The sequence below is a fragment of the Scedosporium apiospermum genome (assembly GCF_000732125.1).
Source record: "Scedosporium apiospermum strain IHEM 14462 chromosome Unknown SEQ_SAPIO_0110, whole genome shotgun sequence".
Taxonomy (NCBI): domain Eukaryota; kingdom Fungi; phylum Ascomycota; class Sordariomycetes; order Microascales; family Microascaceae; genus Scedosporium; species Scedosporium apiospermum.
The window spans coordinates 1,964,054-1,981,092 of NW_015971811.1; the positions used below are offsets into that span (position 1 = coordinate 1,964,054).

General features: G+C 51.5%; 3 protein-coding genes and 2 pseudogenes across 3 annotated transcripts; 2 read left to right on the forward strand and 3 right to left on the reverse strand.

The window, feature by feature from the left end:
- Nucleotides 1–2,171: 2,171 nt before the first annotated feature.
- On the reverse strand, nt 2,172–3,365 carry SAPIO_CDS7475 (uncharacterized protein; the record flags this gene model as incomplete). Its single annotated transcript, XM_016789333.1, has 5 exons — nt 2,172–2,520; nt 2,671–2,934; nt 3,001–3,086; nt 3,149–3,221; nt 3,352–3,365. The coding sequence occupies 5 exons, from the start codon at nt 3,363–3,365 to the stop codon at nt 2,172–2,174; spliced, it is 786 nt and encodes a 261-aa protein (XP_016641160.1).
- A 621-nt stretch (nt 3,366–3,986) lies between these two features.
- On the forward strand, nt 3,987–4,861 carry SAPIO_CDS7476 (uncharacterized protein; the record flags this gene model as incomplete). The annotated part of the gene is made up of 2 exons (XM_016789334.1): nt 3,987–4,448; nt 4,655–4,861. 2 exons carry the CDS (start codon nt 3,987–3,989, stop codon nt 4,859–4,861), a joined length of 669 nt encoding a protein of 222 aa, XP_016641161.1.
- A 183-nt stretch (nt 4,862–5,044) lies between these two features.
- Nucleotides 5,045–6,709, reverse strand: SAPIO_CDS7477 (annotated as a pseudogene; the record flags this gene model as incomplete).
- A 605-nt stretch (nt 6,710–7,314) lies between these two features.
- Nucleotides 7,315–10,868, forward strand: SAPIO_CDS7478 (annotated as a pseudogene; the record flags this gene model as incomplete).
- A 1,271-nt stretch (nt 10,869–12,139) lies between these two features.
- On the reverse strand, nt 12,140–13,715 carry SAPIO_CDS7479 (uncharacterized protein; the record flags this gene model as incomplete). The annotated part of the gene is made up of 2 exons (XM_016789335.1): nt 12,140–13,214; nt 13,288–13,715. 2 exons carry the CDS (start codon nt 13,713–13,715, stop codon nt 12,140–12,142), a joined length of 1,503 nt encoding a protein of 500 aa, XP_016641162.1.
- Nucleotides 13,716–17,039: the final 3,324 nt, after the last annotated feature.

The following is a 17,039-nucleotide window of genomic DNA, read 5'->3' on the forward strand; positions in this document are numbered from 1 at the left end:
AAGGCCCTTTTCCCCCGGCAGCTGCTGCACTTGCACATTGTGCAGTATGTCTGCCAACATGACGATCTATCCCGGCTTGCTTCCCTTCCTTGCGCACGACACTCGACAGTCGCATAAACTTTCTCGGCTCTGGGGACGACATCTGACCAGCTGCTGCATGTTTCTCCTTCTGCACTTATCCGAACACGACGTGAAGTTGACCAGTCCTAGGCGAGGGGTTATTAAGACGCTCGTTTTACTTCGCAGTTCTTTTCGCGTTTGTATTTCTGTAAATGATGAAGGCGGTAACAATTACTCGTGCCTCTCTCTGCAACAACGGTCAATGAGCAATTACCGTCGCTGGAACCCCGTGAATGTGAGTCGAATCCGGCATGGTCAAGGATCTTCAGCGGGCCTGTTGGTACCGAGAACCATTGCCTATGTACCTCCTTCGGATGCAGTACTTCGTAGTTTATTACCCCAGACTCCAACCAGGGAAACGCTACATTAATAGTACCCGATCAAGCAGGTCAATAATACGTTGTGGACTGACCTACAGATCCCTGAGCAGCTTAATCTGACATCGGTGAAGTCGGTGAGCAAGAGCGTGTGGAGGTACGAAGTACGTCCCTCCATCACACTTGCTGTTGCCAACCTCAAATCTCAACCTCAACATTGACTCGTCCCTGAATGAAACCGCCACCATTTGACCACCAGTGCAGCTTGCAACGACGCCACCCAACGCATATTCCCTTGAACATTACGACGTAATTTCCCTCATTCGCCCACGTTTCCGCCCCGAGTCCTTTTCCAGCTCAACCCCCACGCCCTTAGCCTGGTCCAGGCCCAAGGAGAGGGTAACAACGCCCGCCGCCCTGATGATCCTTGTTAAGGGGAGCACGATAATCTCTTAACCCTCATCCCGCCCTCTCAACCGTCGATTTCACCTCTGCAAATCCCGAATCCGTTACAACTTCGCCGTGAAACCTCTTATGAGACACAAGTTCTTTTTTCTCACCTGAACCCTACGCTGTCCGGTGACCCACCCCTCCTGTGAGAGGGAGGGGGTGAGAAAACAGACCGGGGATTTTTCATATCGCTCACTAATGGAAAAGCCAAAAGCGCGGCCCTGCAGCTCGGTGGCTGAGGCCTGTTCCGGGTTCACCCCAGAAGCAGTCACCGCCAGACTGGAACGATGTCAGACTTCCCATCGTTCCTTCGGGGGTAAATGTCGAGGGTGCTGGGCCATCTGCGGGAGGAGAGGAGGGCTGGTCTTTCTCTAGCGAGGCGGCTTGGCAAGATGATTTTGTCTCGCTCTTTTTCTTGTTCTTGAGTTTGCACTCGGTAAGTCTAGTTTGGTCTGAGAGAGCACAACCTAGCAATGTCATGTTCCTGTAAAAGCAGGATTACCTGCGTACGTAGCAGGTCACGCTCTCTCAAATGTAAATATCCGTAACATCTGTGCTGTAAGCGGGCCTAGCTAGATACCAGAAATGGCTGTCAGCGCTGACTTCGGAGGCAAAGTCTCCAATATCTTGAGCGGGACAGCATCCTCCAAGTCGGCAGCGATTGGGTCATCTACCCTGTTTTGATCTCGTCCCGATGTCACCATTACCCCACGCTCCTCTCAAGATGAGAATATAATCGCTCTCTCAATCCCGATGCCATCAGACCATATCTCCTGCAACTTTGCTCCGATTCCATTACACTAGTCCATGATGCAAACGAATCACTCTGTCTTTATAGATTATCATGCTGCAGGGCTTTTGTGGCTGGCATGGGGGCCAGGAGTTTTTCCACACAATGGTAAGGGATGAAGGTTGATGGAGGTTATGATCGGGAGTCGGGTTCGAAGGGGTGCAGATTATAGGCTCTGGGACTAAAGCGAACAATGACCCTGGGATGGTCTTGTCCGCGAATCACTTGTTTTATCACGTTGCGTGGGCACTCTGTTCACAAAAAGCTGAAGTTCAGTCACTCAATTTTTCGAAGAGTCAATTGCGTCTCTTCCCGCAGAGACCTTGCCCCGTGTGGCATCTCTATTTCTCGCATGGAAAACGCTGATTCTGACTCGGACGAAATCAAACAGGCAACCAGAAACGCCTTTTTTTAATGCTCATTCAATTCCATGGCCCGTGTGTGTAAAGAGACTGATACCCCATTACCTATAAACATAGCTTTTTTTTTATGCTTTAGTGAGCAGCAGCGTGCGCCCGGCGGCGGTCACGCTCCTCAGCAATAGTAAGCTTGACACCCTTGCCCTTGGGGAGGGAGATCCAGGGCTTCTCGGTACCAATGACGAAAACGTTGCTCTCACGGGTAGCGAACGAGTTGTCGAGGGCATCCTTGAGGTGGACGATGTTGAAGCCTCCGTCGTGGCGCTCACGGTGGGTGATGACACCAACACGACCCATGTTACGACCGCCAGTAACCATAGCGAGAGCACCAGTGTCGAACTTGATGAAGTCGGTGATCTTGCCAGTGGCGAGATCGATCTTGACGGTGTCGTTGACCTTGATAAGAGGATCAGGGAAGCGGATACTACGAGGCAGAATGAAACCGTTAGCAGACTGGGGGGATAAAGGGCATGACATACAGCCGTCAAATAAAGCTCCAATCTTGTATTCGTCGGGTGACTTCGAATCGACCAAAGCTTGATCCAACGGCTGAATGATGTCTGACAGAACTCACGTCCTAGCATCGTGCGTGACCAAGAATGGGATTCCACCACGACCGAGCTGAACTCGCTTGACCTTGCCGAGCTTGTACTCAGCCTCCTCGGCCTGGATACGGTGGACAGCGAAGCGGCCCTTGGTATCGTAGATGAGACGGAAGTTCTCGCCGGTCTTGTCGATGGTGATGACGTCCATGAAACCGGCGGGGTAGCTGATGTCGGTTCGGACCTTGTTGTCGACCTTGATGAGGCGCTGCATCACGATGGCCTTGGTCTCACGGCTAAAAGCAGACATTCGTTAGCAAGTTCGTCTCATTTTCTCACGGCGAAAACGAGGCAGAACGCACTAGTTGAGGGCATATCGGAGTCGGTTTCGGACGAAGATGATGAGAGGGAGGCACTCGCGGGCCTTGTGAGGACCAGCACCGGCTTTCTATAGCAATTGTTAATTCTCTTCCTCTTCTGGAGAGCGAAACAATCTTGGGTTCAACGAACAGGAGCGTAGGTTCCGCCGAGCTTGTCGAGCATCCAAGCGCTGGGAGCGCTCAGTCTCTTCTGGTGCTTCTTGCTATGAGATAGTTAGTACGAGGCTCAAAGGCGCGCGATTGCGACGCATCTCCGCGGCGAAGAGCGAATCTCAAGGCCGAAAGGTATGATATATCGAGATTAGACGGTGTAGCAAGGCGGCGTCGACTTACATTCCACGGGCCATTTTGATTGCTGGGCGTTGGTGATGGGGTTAGTAGATCAGAAGTTTCGTGGTTGAATTGAGATCTCGAAGTTCTTTTTTTTGTGTGGTTATTTTTTTGGCTGGTGGGGTTTCTGATGTTTCGAATCACGTGAGAAAAATTGGACGAGCCGCCAAAACTCGACGAGTGCAATTGTAGGGTTAATAAAATTGTTGATGACTAAGCGGGATGTTCCGTTGTCCTTAAACTGAACTCCGAAGGAGGAACAATTCAAACTAAGAATGCTTAGGAAACTGGATCAGGCTCAGATATTGTGTTCATTTCCATTCACTCAGGGGTTGTATTAGGCCCTTCAAACGTTGCGCGGATCTCTCTACTTATAAGTGAGGCTTCCAGGAGCCAGTGAAGATGACTGTGATGGTAATACAGCATCGAGAAGCACATGCTTCCCACCCCATCAATGTTCATCAATGCTCGAATTTGCCAACTATTAGCCTACCGTCGTTTCCATACGACTTACGAAGTGGGCATAGCTATATTCAGGCAGTACAGTGTACCACTGACCCGCTGAAAACTGCGCTGCTCTGAGGTCCCTCATTTTTACAATCGCCAAGGACCGATACACCACTTACGTCACCGTCACGATGGCTTCAACTTCTCCGTTTGCCGACCTACCCCCAATTAAGATTGGGAAGGGTGGCGGAATTGGACGCCTGAAGGCAATTTTAGGAATAACACCAAATTCTGGACAACTCTCCTCCCTGGATGTCGTGATTATTTCGATCGATCTGGAATTGCCAGGACAGGACCGATGGGACATGCACAAGTTCAAGACTGAAGGATGCGGCATCGCCATTCTTGATACACGAGATCTGAGAGACTCTAGCCCGAGAAAGAGCCTCAACGATCTCATTACAACCCAGGAATTCTCTACTAAATACCCCGTCAAGGCGAAGAGATTGATACCTGGCCGGCGATGCATATTTGCCCCGACGAATCGCATCGGTCAGGACCAGTTCCGTTCCGTGATCGCTAAAGCTCTCCAGGTCAAGGACCAAGACTATCCGCCGACTGGCCGCCACGCTCGTCTTCGCAACATCGTCCTTGTAGGTCCTTCCGTGACAGACGACTTACGAATCATTCAGCTCCTAGGTGTCGACATATTCAACGTCGCTCCCGTGACGGCAGTCGTCGACACATTTAGAGTGGCGCTATCAGTCTTCGGGCATAATGCGAGCCGACAAGGTTGCCGGGGCCGCTTACAAGTTTTTCATTAGGAAGTGTTCTGACGGGTCTTGGGTGCCCACACGAGGAGCTCTACCTTTACAATGCGGGGAACGATGCTACATATACGCTGGTTGCTATGATCAAGCTAGTCGTAAAAGGCAGTAGTAGTATGAACAGACTTCTAAAGCGGAAGGAGGAGGCGAATATTGAGCGCCTTGAGAATCTAGTGTTCACGGACGCGACACCAAAGGTTGATGACCATGGCAACCCGCAAGAAGAGCCGCCGCGATGAGATCTTCAGAATCCATTTTTATAGAATTATATCTGTTTACGGGCTGTGCAGGTTTTGATTCATCACTAATGGTTTCAAGCATTCTCCTACCATATCTCTATGCTACTCAAGCGGAAGAGGGGGAAAAAAAGAGGAAAAAAAAAAAAAAAAAAAAAAACGTTTTCAAGCATTGCGCAGATCTCTCTACTCATAAGCGAGGCCTCCAGGAACTGGCGAAGATGACCGTGATGGTAACACAGCGCCGAGGAGCGCCTGCTTCCCACTTGGCCGTAAATCTGAAGTGTTATCGACGAGAAAGCGGGATATATCCATCTCCCCAATGTTGGCCGTTGTTGGGACAATTGATATCAGCTCGGGCAGTTCAGGACCCTGAACTGGACCACCCCATTTCAGCATCTCGTCCCGTGAACTCGGCCGATTGAGCTGAGTGTCCACAGGACCAGAGGAAACCTTGGTCAGAGAGTTCTCTATCGTCATATTTACCGACGGTTCCAGCAATTCATTCCCAGGGTTGGTGTCCTTAATCTGGAATAGGCCCTTCTCGATTCGTTGGTAAACATTCGGATACTTGTTGCGGACCCTGTCCCTCAGGTCCGTAGGCTGTCGGCTGGATAAACTAAACCGAGGGTCCCGTTGTATCTTAGTCCATGCCGGTCCGTAGATATCCAGGCCTTCTAGAATTTCCTTGTCGTCCTGTTCTGTGAACGGCCTCCGCTCTCTGCGGCGTGAACGTTTGAATGGTCCGTGGATCCCTAGCTCCGCCAAATCCTCTAGTTTCTTGCGGTGGGCTCGGCTTTTCTTTTTCTTTAGAGGCATATCACTCGCCGACTCGCCCGCAGATGCCTGTGGTTCTGCCTCCTCCTCCTCCGTAGCGATCAAGATATTTTCGGACAGAAGACCGGTCTTAGCCTTTGATTTCGTTCGGTTGGTGGGTCCAGGGTTCCGAGTCGAAGAAGAGGATTTTCCGGGTGGCTTGGGTCTCCTCGGAAGGTTTGTGCGGAGCTCATCGGGACAGCATGTCCGGAATCGATCCTTCAAATCACCGGCGGTGCGATCATTGAAATTGAAATCGGGGTCCTCCAAAATCGTCGTCCACTTGCCGACTCCATGCCGATTCACGCCCAGAAGAAGATCTTTAGTCTCCGATTCCGTCCATTTCCTGCGGGGCTTCGTCGATCGCCTCCTGGTCTTCACACCTAGAGGTTTCGTTGGGTCACGAAATCCCGTGGCTGCGTTGCGATCCTCGTTGACATTCGTAAACTCTCGGAGCAGGTTGAGGTTCAAGTCATTATCATTGAAGGAGTTCGATGAAATGGGTGGGAATAACGCAGCATCTGGAGGCGGCTCAAGTAACCCGTTGATAATGGGGGGCATAACCTGCTGCTGAGTGGCCTTCTGCTTCTTCACAGGTTGGGGCAGTTGGACAAAGTCATCCTTGACTGCGATCGCTCGGTGCCTCTTCTTTGTAGATAATTCGTCAGACCCATCTACGCCGTCTCCAAGTATTTTGCTTAAAGGACTTGACGAATCCGGTGCTGATGTCTCTCCAAGTAGGAGGCGAAGCGAGTGGGACGCAGCTCCAACGCCAACCCCACGATCCAAGATGGTGTATCTCGAATCCGCCCTCCCGATCCTCAGATTGGTGCTGTCGTCAAGGAGGTAAGGGGGAAGCGTAGAATTCATAGAGTTTTTATCGGCTTGGATATTCGCATCGGGCTCGAGAGGAGGCAGTCGATCGGGATGCCGAGAGGTACCGGATGACTGGAGCGGCGGGAGGTCCGTAGAGGGGAGATTGGGTGTCGTGGCATCGTTGAGGAGGTGAATTAGGCGCGGTTCTATCGTGGCCATTGTGCTATCCTGGCATCAAAGCTGCACTCTCCTTTAGTCTGGTTGAGGGAAGGCCCATAGTCCGAGGCCAGAAATGTTCCAACAGTTCGATTCGATAGTAGCGATCTGTGGAGGGACGAACACCCATAAGCTCAGAAGAAAGCGACATAAATGTGATGCTTGGAAGGGACGATGGCAAGGCTATAGCGAGGAGATGTCGGAGGGTTCCTTTCACATGGTATCGACGAAAGATGGGAAGAGTTAAGACTGATGGCGGAGAAGAGCAAGCTGGATGTAAATCGACTCCTGGAATCAGCTGAAGCTACAAATACTATGACGGGACCGAGAGGTGAACCCCACCAAAAATGAATCGAGTTTTCACGTGATATGGATTCCAGACCGAAGTCTGGGAAAGGAGGGCCACCGCCAACTGGAAATGCTGAGTTTGATCGGAGACCCAGGCCATCCGCATGCAGGTCCAGCTCATCAACAAATCAGATTGGGAATCTAGTCTAGCTGTAACACTGTGCGTCTTGATCTTCGAAGTAGTTGAGAAGGCTTTTGCGAAAACATCAGAGGATAAGAAATCACTGGAAGAAAGAAAGGGGAAAATAAGAACACAAAATATGGCATCGACCCTTCCCCCATTCCCGAGGATTGTCTTCACGATCCTCGAGCCCATCTCCTTGTAAGACAACTCGAAAGGAGTCGTTACTGACTTGTACCCTTTTCTTTACATATTCCTCTGCCACCCTCCCGAACTAACATCCCCCGATAGGATAGGCGGCTTCGTTGGCGCCATTTACTCTCCTGACTGGTTCATTGCAGAGCAAATACCTAGCCCAGTCCCAGTTACAACTTCTGCCAACAGTCGCCTCGTTGCTCTCCAGCTCGGTAACTTATATCTTCTCCTCTGTATGGTGGGGCTTGCCGTGCTTTCGACTACCACGGAGATTAAAGTTGTTCGAAACTACCTCATAGCTCTTTGGGTAGCAGATATTGGACACATTGCACTCACTTGGTATGCCCTGGGTAACCACTACTTCACAGATGTGAGTAGGTGGAATGCCATGACATGGGGGAACATTGGGGCAACAGTACGACTTCCTCTCTCATTCAGATACTCTTCACTCTCTTTAGCTTACCTGCTAACTGGTGCTACTCAATATGGTAGGTCTTTTTGTTCTTGACTCGGACGGCCTACCTTCTCGGGGTTTTCGGCCCCGATAGGATCAGGAGAATTCCACCCAAAAAGGTCAATTAAGTGGCACAACTTCGTACTGGGGGTTCTATGTTGTTGTAGGAGTGGTTTTACAGGCTCTTTCAGAGCCAGTCTTGACCAGGGTGGATGCTGCACTGTCTCCGTTCCATTACTGGGATGATTCCCTCCTACTTCGTGAATTTAAGACCGACAATAAAAGAGACAGGAACCCATAATTTTGAGGAATTGTTGGGTGTTTGCAGAGTATTATCTTGTCTTGTCCAACCTCAATCTCAATTAGGCAGATAGATATGCCTCTGTTCCGTTCCAGCTGGTTCCGGCTCTCGAAGGAAGGAGCATACCAGAATGATCACGTGACGTCTTAACCCGAACCCGAACGATTGAATTTCCTGATCAGTCTTCCTTAGGGTTCAGGTAAACAAAGCTTTCTTGCCTCCCTACCGACACCCTCTTTATTCATCCCACTCAACACAGTCCTTTGATTATTTCCATCAGATAGTGTGTGTGTGGAAGAGGACTGTATACAGCTCACCTGGAACTGAATTCTGATCTTCTATGGTTTCTCGTTGTCACAGCAGAATTCGCCTACGTCATTTATACCCTCAGCAAAGCCACAGTCCTTCTAACCTGTCCTATGGCAACAGCGACACGATCTTCAAGGCGAGCTAACAGCTCTGCCAGATCTACAAGAAGTACACGAAAAAGGACTGCTGTAGTTGATGACAGCCAAGAATTGCCAGAGCCAGAGCAGCAAGCCACGGTCCAAAAGCGGCCTCGGCGCAAAAGAACAGCACCTTCCTCCAGCCAGGCCAAACAACCCTCGGAGATAAAGAGAGGCCCTCCTGCTCGGCGCGGGGCGAAGGCGCCATCCGAGCCTAGGAGCATTGAGAGTGTTAAGTACAATGTGGATGAGGACTCGGAGGCAGTGGGTTCTGACGGTCTCATAGAGCAAGGACTTGAACGTATGTATTACTTCAGAATCATATTTCCTCGAAGCATTGCTAATCTGCCACTGCTCTAGAAGCCGTGGTCAGAGTTGCTGTCGGAGATGAGGAAGAGCTCCTCAACGCTGCGGTAATGACCGCGCTCCAGCAAAATCTTCTGGCCGCTGCCCGGGGTCTTAGGGATCACCTCGGGCTTGCGGACCGTTCTACTAGGACATGGGAGATATTGCTCGAGTCGTATCGACAAGCGCTGAACAACTGGAAAGTCCACTACATTATGCGCGAGTCTCTCTTCTTAGACAAGGATCTCGTTGCTAGATCCCTCGACGATTCTACAGACAGGGATGCCCTTCTGAATGTGGTTTCTGCGACGAACTTGGTTATCCTCATGGACGCTCTGTTTGCCGTGGGCGGCAGCCAAGACTCCGACGACATCCTGAGCCTCCTTCAGACCCTGGACAAGCAATTCCCTTGGTGTATAATGACACCTCAAAGCGTTCTCTCCCAGCGCTACCAGGAGTACAACACGTTTGATCGCGCTCTCGATATCCGCACGCAGCGCTGGATCTACGAGATTCTTGCCGAACGCTCTCTGGACGGCACTACCGCGCTAGAAATCGGCGCTGATGTCTTCCTAGCCTCGGCGCCAGGGGAGGCCCGAAAATTTGACACCCTCGACCTCGACGACGGCGAGCTTTTGCCCATCTTTGACGTCGACTTCTCCCAAGATCCGGACATGGAGGAAGAGGAAGACCAAAGAGAGGCTAGGAAAAAGGTTGCGGACCGAGTTGATGAGCTTTGGCAATGTATGCAAGGTGCCGAGGTCGACATCGATGATCTCCAGAGGACATTTCCAATCGATAGGTTCTTCGACGATCTGTCGGAATGGGCGGACAACCTATTCCGTTCCGTGATTGACACGATAGAGAATGTACCTGTCCGCGAGCTCCAGAATGAAGAACTTGTCTCCTCGGCCGTAGAAGCGCAGATCCAGCAAGAGACTGATGACCGCGCAGATCCTAGGTGCGTACCGTGGCGCCGTTCCCTCGATGTCCATCTTTACGGTCACACTAACCGTTATTTCCACAGCACCCTTCACACCGGCGTAGCGTCAGTAGGCGCTCTTTTCTCAGCCTCCCGAGGTACCCGGGCTACCATTGGCGAAGCTGTCCCCTCCCGTGACCGGCACGTTTCAATCGAGGCTCCAGCTGCTGCTGTGCCTTCGAAGAAGAGATCCCGCCGGCAATACGAAGATGAGGACGAAGACGCGAGACTGCCAACGATCGACGACCGCGATGAAGACTATGTGCCAGACGAAGTTCCCACAGAGGCACTAGAGGAGCCGGAGGAGGTCCCGCCTCAATGTACCTACAAGACTCCTAAACGCAGGCCGCCGCGGGCCAAATCTTCGAGGGCTACAGAAGAGCCTCGCGAAGCTACAGGAAACCCATCGGCTTCCGCGTCAGAGATTCAGGCAGAGATCCGAGCAGCGACTCCAGCTGCTACGGGAAGACGGCCTCCGGAGCAATCCATTGTTGTGAGAGCCGGCACCGAGCTTCTCGAAGATGTCCAACCTGCTGTCAGACAACCTAGGAGGCGCATTTTCTGGACAAAGGAGGACACGGAGGCAGTGATCGAGCTCATTAGAGAGCACGGAAGTTACTGGGCGCACATGGAAGACAAGGCGAGGCGCGAGAAGTTGTTCGCGGTTCGGCGGACACAGCAACAGATTCGAGACAAGGCTCGGAATATCAAGGTTGATATTCTTAGGTATGCTATCCGGCCACTCCCTTTTTTTTCTCGGCCTTTTTCTACCTTCTCTTCTTCAGAATCGACTAACGTTGTTATCTTTTCTTGTATCAGAAACGATGGAGTTCTACCTAACAATTTCGACGCGGTTCTTCTCAGCGCGAAGGATCGGAATTTGCTCATCAGATGTGGGAAGAACCCTGACCGGAAGGAGGAAGATGTTGAAGACGACGGCAACCCTCTCAACACTGAGTGGGAGGACTGAGCAAGCCATTCACAATGTGCGATGCGGCAGGACTCGACTACCCTTGGGTTGTGAAGGTTTTATTTCATGGGTGGATATTTCAATTGCCGTTCTTCCCAGTATGGCTCCTGGAATGGCGTGCGAGGATGGTTTTCCTGGGTTGCTTTGGTCATTTTATTCTTATACTAGGTCTTTCTGATGGTGGTTTGGGATGGTAGTTTGCAATTTTGGCAGGTTAATCAACGGACTCGATACCCCTTTTCTTCCTCCAATGCAGTGTTTTATGGTACCATGCCTGTCTACGTGCGTTTGCTCCCTTGGTTGCTGCATATCATGCCCATCTCTCCTACTTAAAGCCAGCTGATACAGCCCATCGAGGCCAAGGAACACCACTCCGTGAAAGGAACTACGCACGAAGGTCTCGTCAACGTCAAGACGCAACAGAGAGGTGACGACAAGCAAACGACGAGCCTCTTTTCATTTTACCAGAAACCAAAGATTGACAGGTCTATCATTTGCGGGTCCCGACGAGAATCAATTGACGAAGCGCCAAGGGAGAAAATTAGAAGAAACAAGTCCACCTCCATTGAAACCCAGGTTTTCAAGCTCCCGGACCGGACGGGTCGAGAAGCCGAGAATGAACTAAGATACATAGGAGAGAATTTTTGACCGAATGGAGTGAATAGAACAAAAAGAAGCTGGAAAGAAATTGGAAAAGAAGAAGAGAGAAAATTCATCGTCCACAAAAATAAGGGGGTATTTTAAATCGCCTTTTGCGTTTTCAACCAATCTCATCCATCAATCGCCACTGAGGCCGGAGGAAAACCAAGGTCGAAACACCGCAAGACATGAGCCAAGACGCATCGCTTAGCTAGGCGTTTGGCCGTCGATGCCCACCGTGTTTTGTGTATCCATCAATTAGCAGAAAAAAAATTGGAATCAAAATAAGGAATGTCTGTCGTGCGACTCGTGATAGGGGCGGCGGTACTGGGGATCCGTGAAACGCGAATCTTTGAACATTCTAACCCTCCAAGAGCGCCACCCAACCCTTCCCCAAGTGCAAGAGAAGTGTACCAGAAAAAGTGAAGAAAGGGAGAAAAGAAGACACACGAAACCAAAGAACAAAGGGGGTATGCTGCAGTATTCAACCTCGACAACATGACGAAAAAAAAAAAGGAGAGTTTGGGAGGAGATCTGATCTGACCGGGAATCAAAAAGGCGTACCATGAATGCCACCTGAATGGTTTAGGGTATGGTTCATCAACAAGGAAAAGACAATCTAGCTCGCCCTTCTATATTCGGCGGCGCGTTTGTCCGTCCCGAAGCTTCAATCTGCTCGTCCTCCATCCCTCATACCACTGTTCTCGGCTAGCTTCACGGAGCTCGGCACGCCACTCACTGAAGACGGCATCCTTAAGACGGGTGAAATCGCAGTGTTCTTCATTGTAGGGATCGGCGAAACCCCAGGGGAATTGGCGGCCGATAACGCCGGGTTCGTAAAGGTCTGGGCTGATGATGGAGAGGGGCAGGAATGTGACATCCTCTTCAGCGGCCTCCTCCTTCTCTGCTTTGCGACGGCGGACGGAATCGTCGGGGTCCTGACCGGCCTCCTGGCCTTCGTTCCCCTGAATAGGGAGTCCTTCTCCGGGTGCCGAATCAGAGCCGGCGTCCGACTGCACAGCATCCTCATCAACCTCGTCGATCCGGCTGGAACTAGCCGAGCTGCCATCTTCGTCATCGAGCGCCAGAGACTCCAGTGGGTCGAGGTTAGCTTTCTTGATGCTGTTCCATACACTGCGTTTCAAGGCGGCCATGTGCTTCGTGGTGATCGTATCGGCCTTGGAAATAACGGGGATTACCGTCGTCTTGCCTTGGAGGGTTCTCATGACCTGAAGATCGAGGTCGTCGTCCAAAGCACCCGGGTTTCGTGCATCGCTGATACCGTTATGGCCGTTCGAGTAGATAGACTTCGCCGCTGCAACGTTACGGTCGAGCCGACTGGGATCGAGGACCAAGAAGACGGCGTGAATGTGGGTGTCCTGGACGCCAGGCGACCTGACTACTTTCATCTCCTCTGCAAAGGTTTCCTCGAACTTGCTCTCCAAAAAGGCGGACATCTCCCTGAGCTGCAGATCAACCACGTTCTTTTCGAGGCCTTCGGAATCCCAGAGTGTAAGTCCCACCCTCTCACCGTCAATCTCAGTTTCGAGATAGTGAGGAATGAAATTGCCCGAGGGCGGGGCATGGGGAGTAAAATCGTCCTCTTCAGCTCTCTTAGCTCTCTTCTTGGGTGGCAGGGCAAGGGCGGTCTTGAGGAACTCGAGGAAGGATGTCTTGCCGGAGTTTCGGGTACCGATGATTAGGATACTAAATTAGACTCCATGTCAGTATAGACAGTATTATCGAATCAGAGCCCTACATGGGATGTGGCAAGACGTACTTGAATGGGGTAGGATCCTTGCGTCTGCGGACCCTCCTAGGGCTATTGATAGTGCTAATCGCACTGCTGGCATAACTGTACCGACCCCGATGGGTCATGCTCTCGGTACGCGCATAGGGATCCCACGGCGTATTGGGAACCGGCGGAGGGGCGGGGACGGCTGTCAGGGGGCCCCGTCCGGGGTCAATTGACGGGCGAGCGGAATAGAGATCAGTCGTGCCGGAGATGATGGAGACCGAGTCGGGTCGTAATTCGGTGCCGAAACTGTTTGACAGTTGCTCGTGACCTCGGTAGACATCGGGAAGTTTAGGGGCGACCTTGGAGACCGAAGGCTGGCGCTCGGCGTCCTTGGCCTTGCGGGACTTGAGGTCCCCAGACTTGCTTCGACGGAGAAGCATACCGAGACTAGAACGGCGGGGCGGCGTCATTCTTGTCAGCGTAAGGCATTAACAGGGAAACTATCTTCCGCTAGGCTGCGAATTCGTGTACCTTGCGGAAGAGTAACCACGCGGGTGATATGCCTGCTAACGACCGCTATTTGATGAAGCGTAGATTCGATCGACGTAGCGTTGCCGTTGATGCTTTTCACGACGCGGGTTGATGACAGCGCGATGAGGGAACGAAGGTGGATCGCACGGGTTGCAGCAACCAACACTAGAGGGGGGTTCGGGGACCAAATTCCTAAGCTGAGCGAGCACACGTCGTCGTTGTCTGTGCGCACGATGAATACGAATCAAGGAATAGATGGCGCAGCCAGGTCGTAAAAGAAGATGGGGTATCGATGAATGATAACCTGCACATGAGAAGTTGTTAGCTGTGGCTGATGAACCCATCTCCTGATGAGACCCCAATTCCGAAACGATATATCGAAGGGCAGGGTAAGCGGTCATCGAATAGCCATCCACGCCCTCAATTAATATATGCTTCGCGTTCGCCTGCCGACTCCCATCAATGCGCAGCGCATCATTGGCCACAGAGTCCCAAGAATGGGTATCTGTGCTGCAAGAGTGCAGAAGCCCATTATCCACCCGAGAAGGTCTAAAAGGGTGTGCGCGGAGTGGTTGCCCAACCCCCGTTGAAGCTTGGAGTTCGACGGGACCGTTGGGTCGAGGTCTCCTCCAGCCATGCTTCACGCGCACTTTAATTCTCTTGCGATGCAGTCAAGAGATCGACGTCACGGGTGAAGTTGTGAGGTCTGGCCCGCAAATAAGGCGGACGGGTGGATTCACACAAGGAAAAGCATGTTTCGAAACATGGCCGTTTGGGGGGAGCACTAGCTCCAGGGGTAGGAAAACGAGTACACGATTAATCGAACATAGGCAGCGCCTGGCGATGTGCTCGAAACGCACGATGTAAACTTACCTGGCTTGATCCTGTCCAGTTCGTAGAGAAATTCGTTTATTAGGAGAAAAGATGAAGAAAAGAAATGCTGGCGATATCAATCGCAGGGAATGGGCGTTTCTAGAATAGGGGGTCGAGGTGGGACTCTGATGCTCGGCGCAGCTTCGACTTCAACCGACCATCCGCAACGTCGATTGGCTAACGAGGGTGTCAGGGCGGATATGGCTCTAGAACGAATGGATTCGCTGATAGCTCGGAATCACACGAGGATTGTCTCAGCAAGTCGGGACTTGGATCCGGGGCTAGAAAATCGCGGTTGACAGGTGAACTCCAAATTGGGGGAGACCAGGTGTTTCTGCGACGGTCAGCAGAGAACGAGTTCGAAGTGAGGTCGCGCGAGAGATGGTGGTGCCGGGCAGCGCAGGACGACCCGAGACTAGGTGGATCAAAACCGGGGTAAAGAGGGTAAGAAGAAGTGAAAAAAGTAAACAATGACAGGTAAAGATTTTGAAAGACTGTTTTACTTTATTTCTCAGTCGAATGCAGCTTGCATTGCAAACGATGCGAAGTGAAGAAAAAAAGTTGAAGGAAAAACGCGTTGAAGGATCCTTGCCAACTGTGAGAATTCAGGGAGGAAAGAACAATCTGGGCCGGACATGACACACCAGACAGCCAGGAACAGGACACAGGACAAAGGACACAGGACAGGAACCACCCACTTTTGCTCTGACGTTGGAAGGGAGCAACCGACTGGAAATGGGCAGGAGGGGGTGAGAAGGCAGGCAGGAGCTAATTGATGCGGATGACACGACTAGACTACACACCCCAAGTACGATGTACACTGTCTTGTCTGGCGTGTCTTGCTAGTGGGGTGTACGAAGTACATGCGTTACCAGGGTTGTACGGAGGAGTAATAATTATCTTCTCGCCTCGCATCAAATCAATCCATCAATCCATCAAATCACTTCAATTCGCGGTGTAAGTACGAAGGTACCAGGTATACAGGTACGTGGAGGTGCCTGAGTCTCTTCCCTCCTTCGTAGTCCAGCTCCTCATCAGGTCGATTCCGCCGAGCTCCTCCGCTGTATTTTGTACAATGAAACAAGGCCAAGTACTAACCCAGGTACCCGGGCCAAGACTCCGGGGGTAGTTTTGGGACCGACTCCACTAAGACTCGACAAGAAAATGCCCCAAACCCAAGCTGACCTGGCTGGATCCTCGATTCCTCGATGCAAATAACTACATCCTTAGTACTCCTTGTGCATCATTCACTTCAGACATGCATCCGGCAATGGTGCACGAAGATACGGAGTACTGCGCGTTGAGTGGTAACAATTTCAATCTCTATTAGAGCTTCTGGCGCTCGACCAGTAGCTGAGAAACAGGATTTTCTCGAAGCATAGTTGAGCCCTGCGCAATGCAGATCTTCAAGCCCGATCTCGCCTTATTACTTCGTACCTACTACCAGGACGAGAAGGAGCCAATTTTTCCTTTTGAACACTCACGGTCCCGACATCACCCCTCTCCAATTCCTTTCCTCGGTAGAGTTGAACATGGGTGAGTTCGGCGCGGTTAGTTTCATCCTCTCCCTGGGAAACCACAGGATGACCGAATGGATTGATTCCACTGCTCCAGCCCGGTGATATTAGGGGATATATCACTACCACTGGTACACAATGCACTTCTCCGACCACAATGCGAAAGCTGCGGATAAAAACGAGGCCAGGAGATGATCCGGTCACGGGTACTTACATTGAGGCTTCTCGGGGCCGATTTCTGCCCTTGCTTGATGTAAAACCAGTTCATCATCACGGCATTCTTCTGGCGTTAAGCGCCGACCTCCTGCCTTTGCAACCGATGTGAACACCCGAAACAATGCCCCCAGATGTCTCCTGGGCTGCGAAATACGAAGTACAAAGTGTTTAGCTTGTCCTTCGGAGCATTGTCGCCTACAAAGGTCATCAGAGATGCCACTTTCATCACTCCAGGCCTTGTCTCCTTAAAATTGCAGGTACCCCGGCAGCCCCCACAGCCAATCACAGCTAGCCTTCCCCTAATGATGGAAGGACAGCAAAAGTGGACTGTCCCGTTAGCTCCAAGGTTGATCGAACCAATCAGCAGGATGTTCTCCTGAACCAAATGGGACCATGAGAGCCCGTTGTGTGGGAGGCGAGACGAGAGGGGGACAGTAATACCGTCTCTGCAGGGCGCTACTGTAAGTCCGCCCATACGCCTGGAGATGTGCAGGAAATAAGGTGAGCTCTTCTGCGGCCAGCCATGCACTTGAAGAAGAAGAGGGGTAGTGTAGTGTAGCGAGTGGGCTTGCGCATCTCGGCATTCGAAGTAAAACGGTGGGCACAAGGAAGCAGTGGGCACCTTCCTGCAGGTGCTAACACGTGCTCGACCTGAGA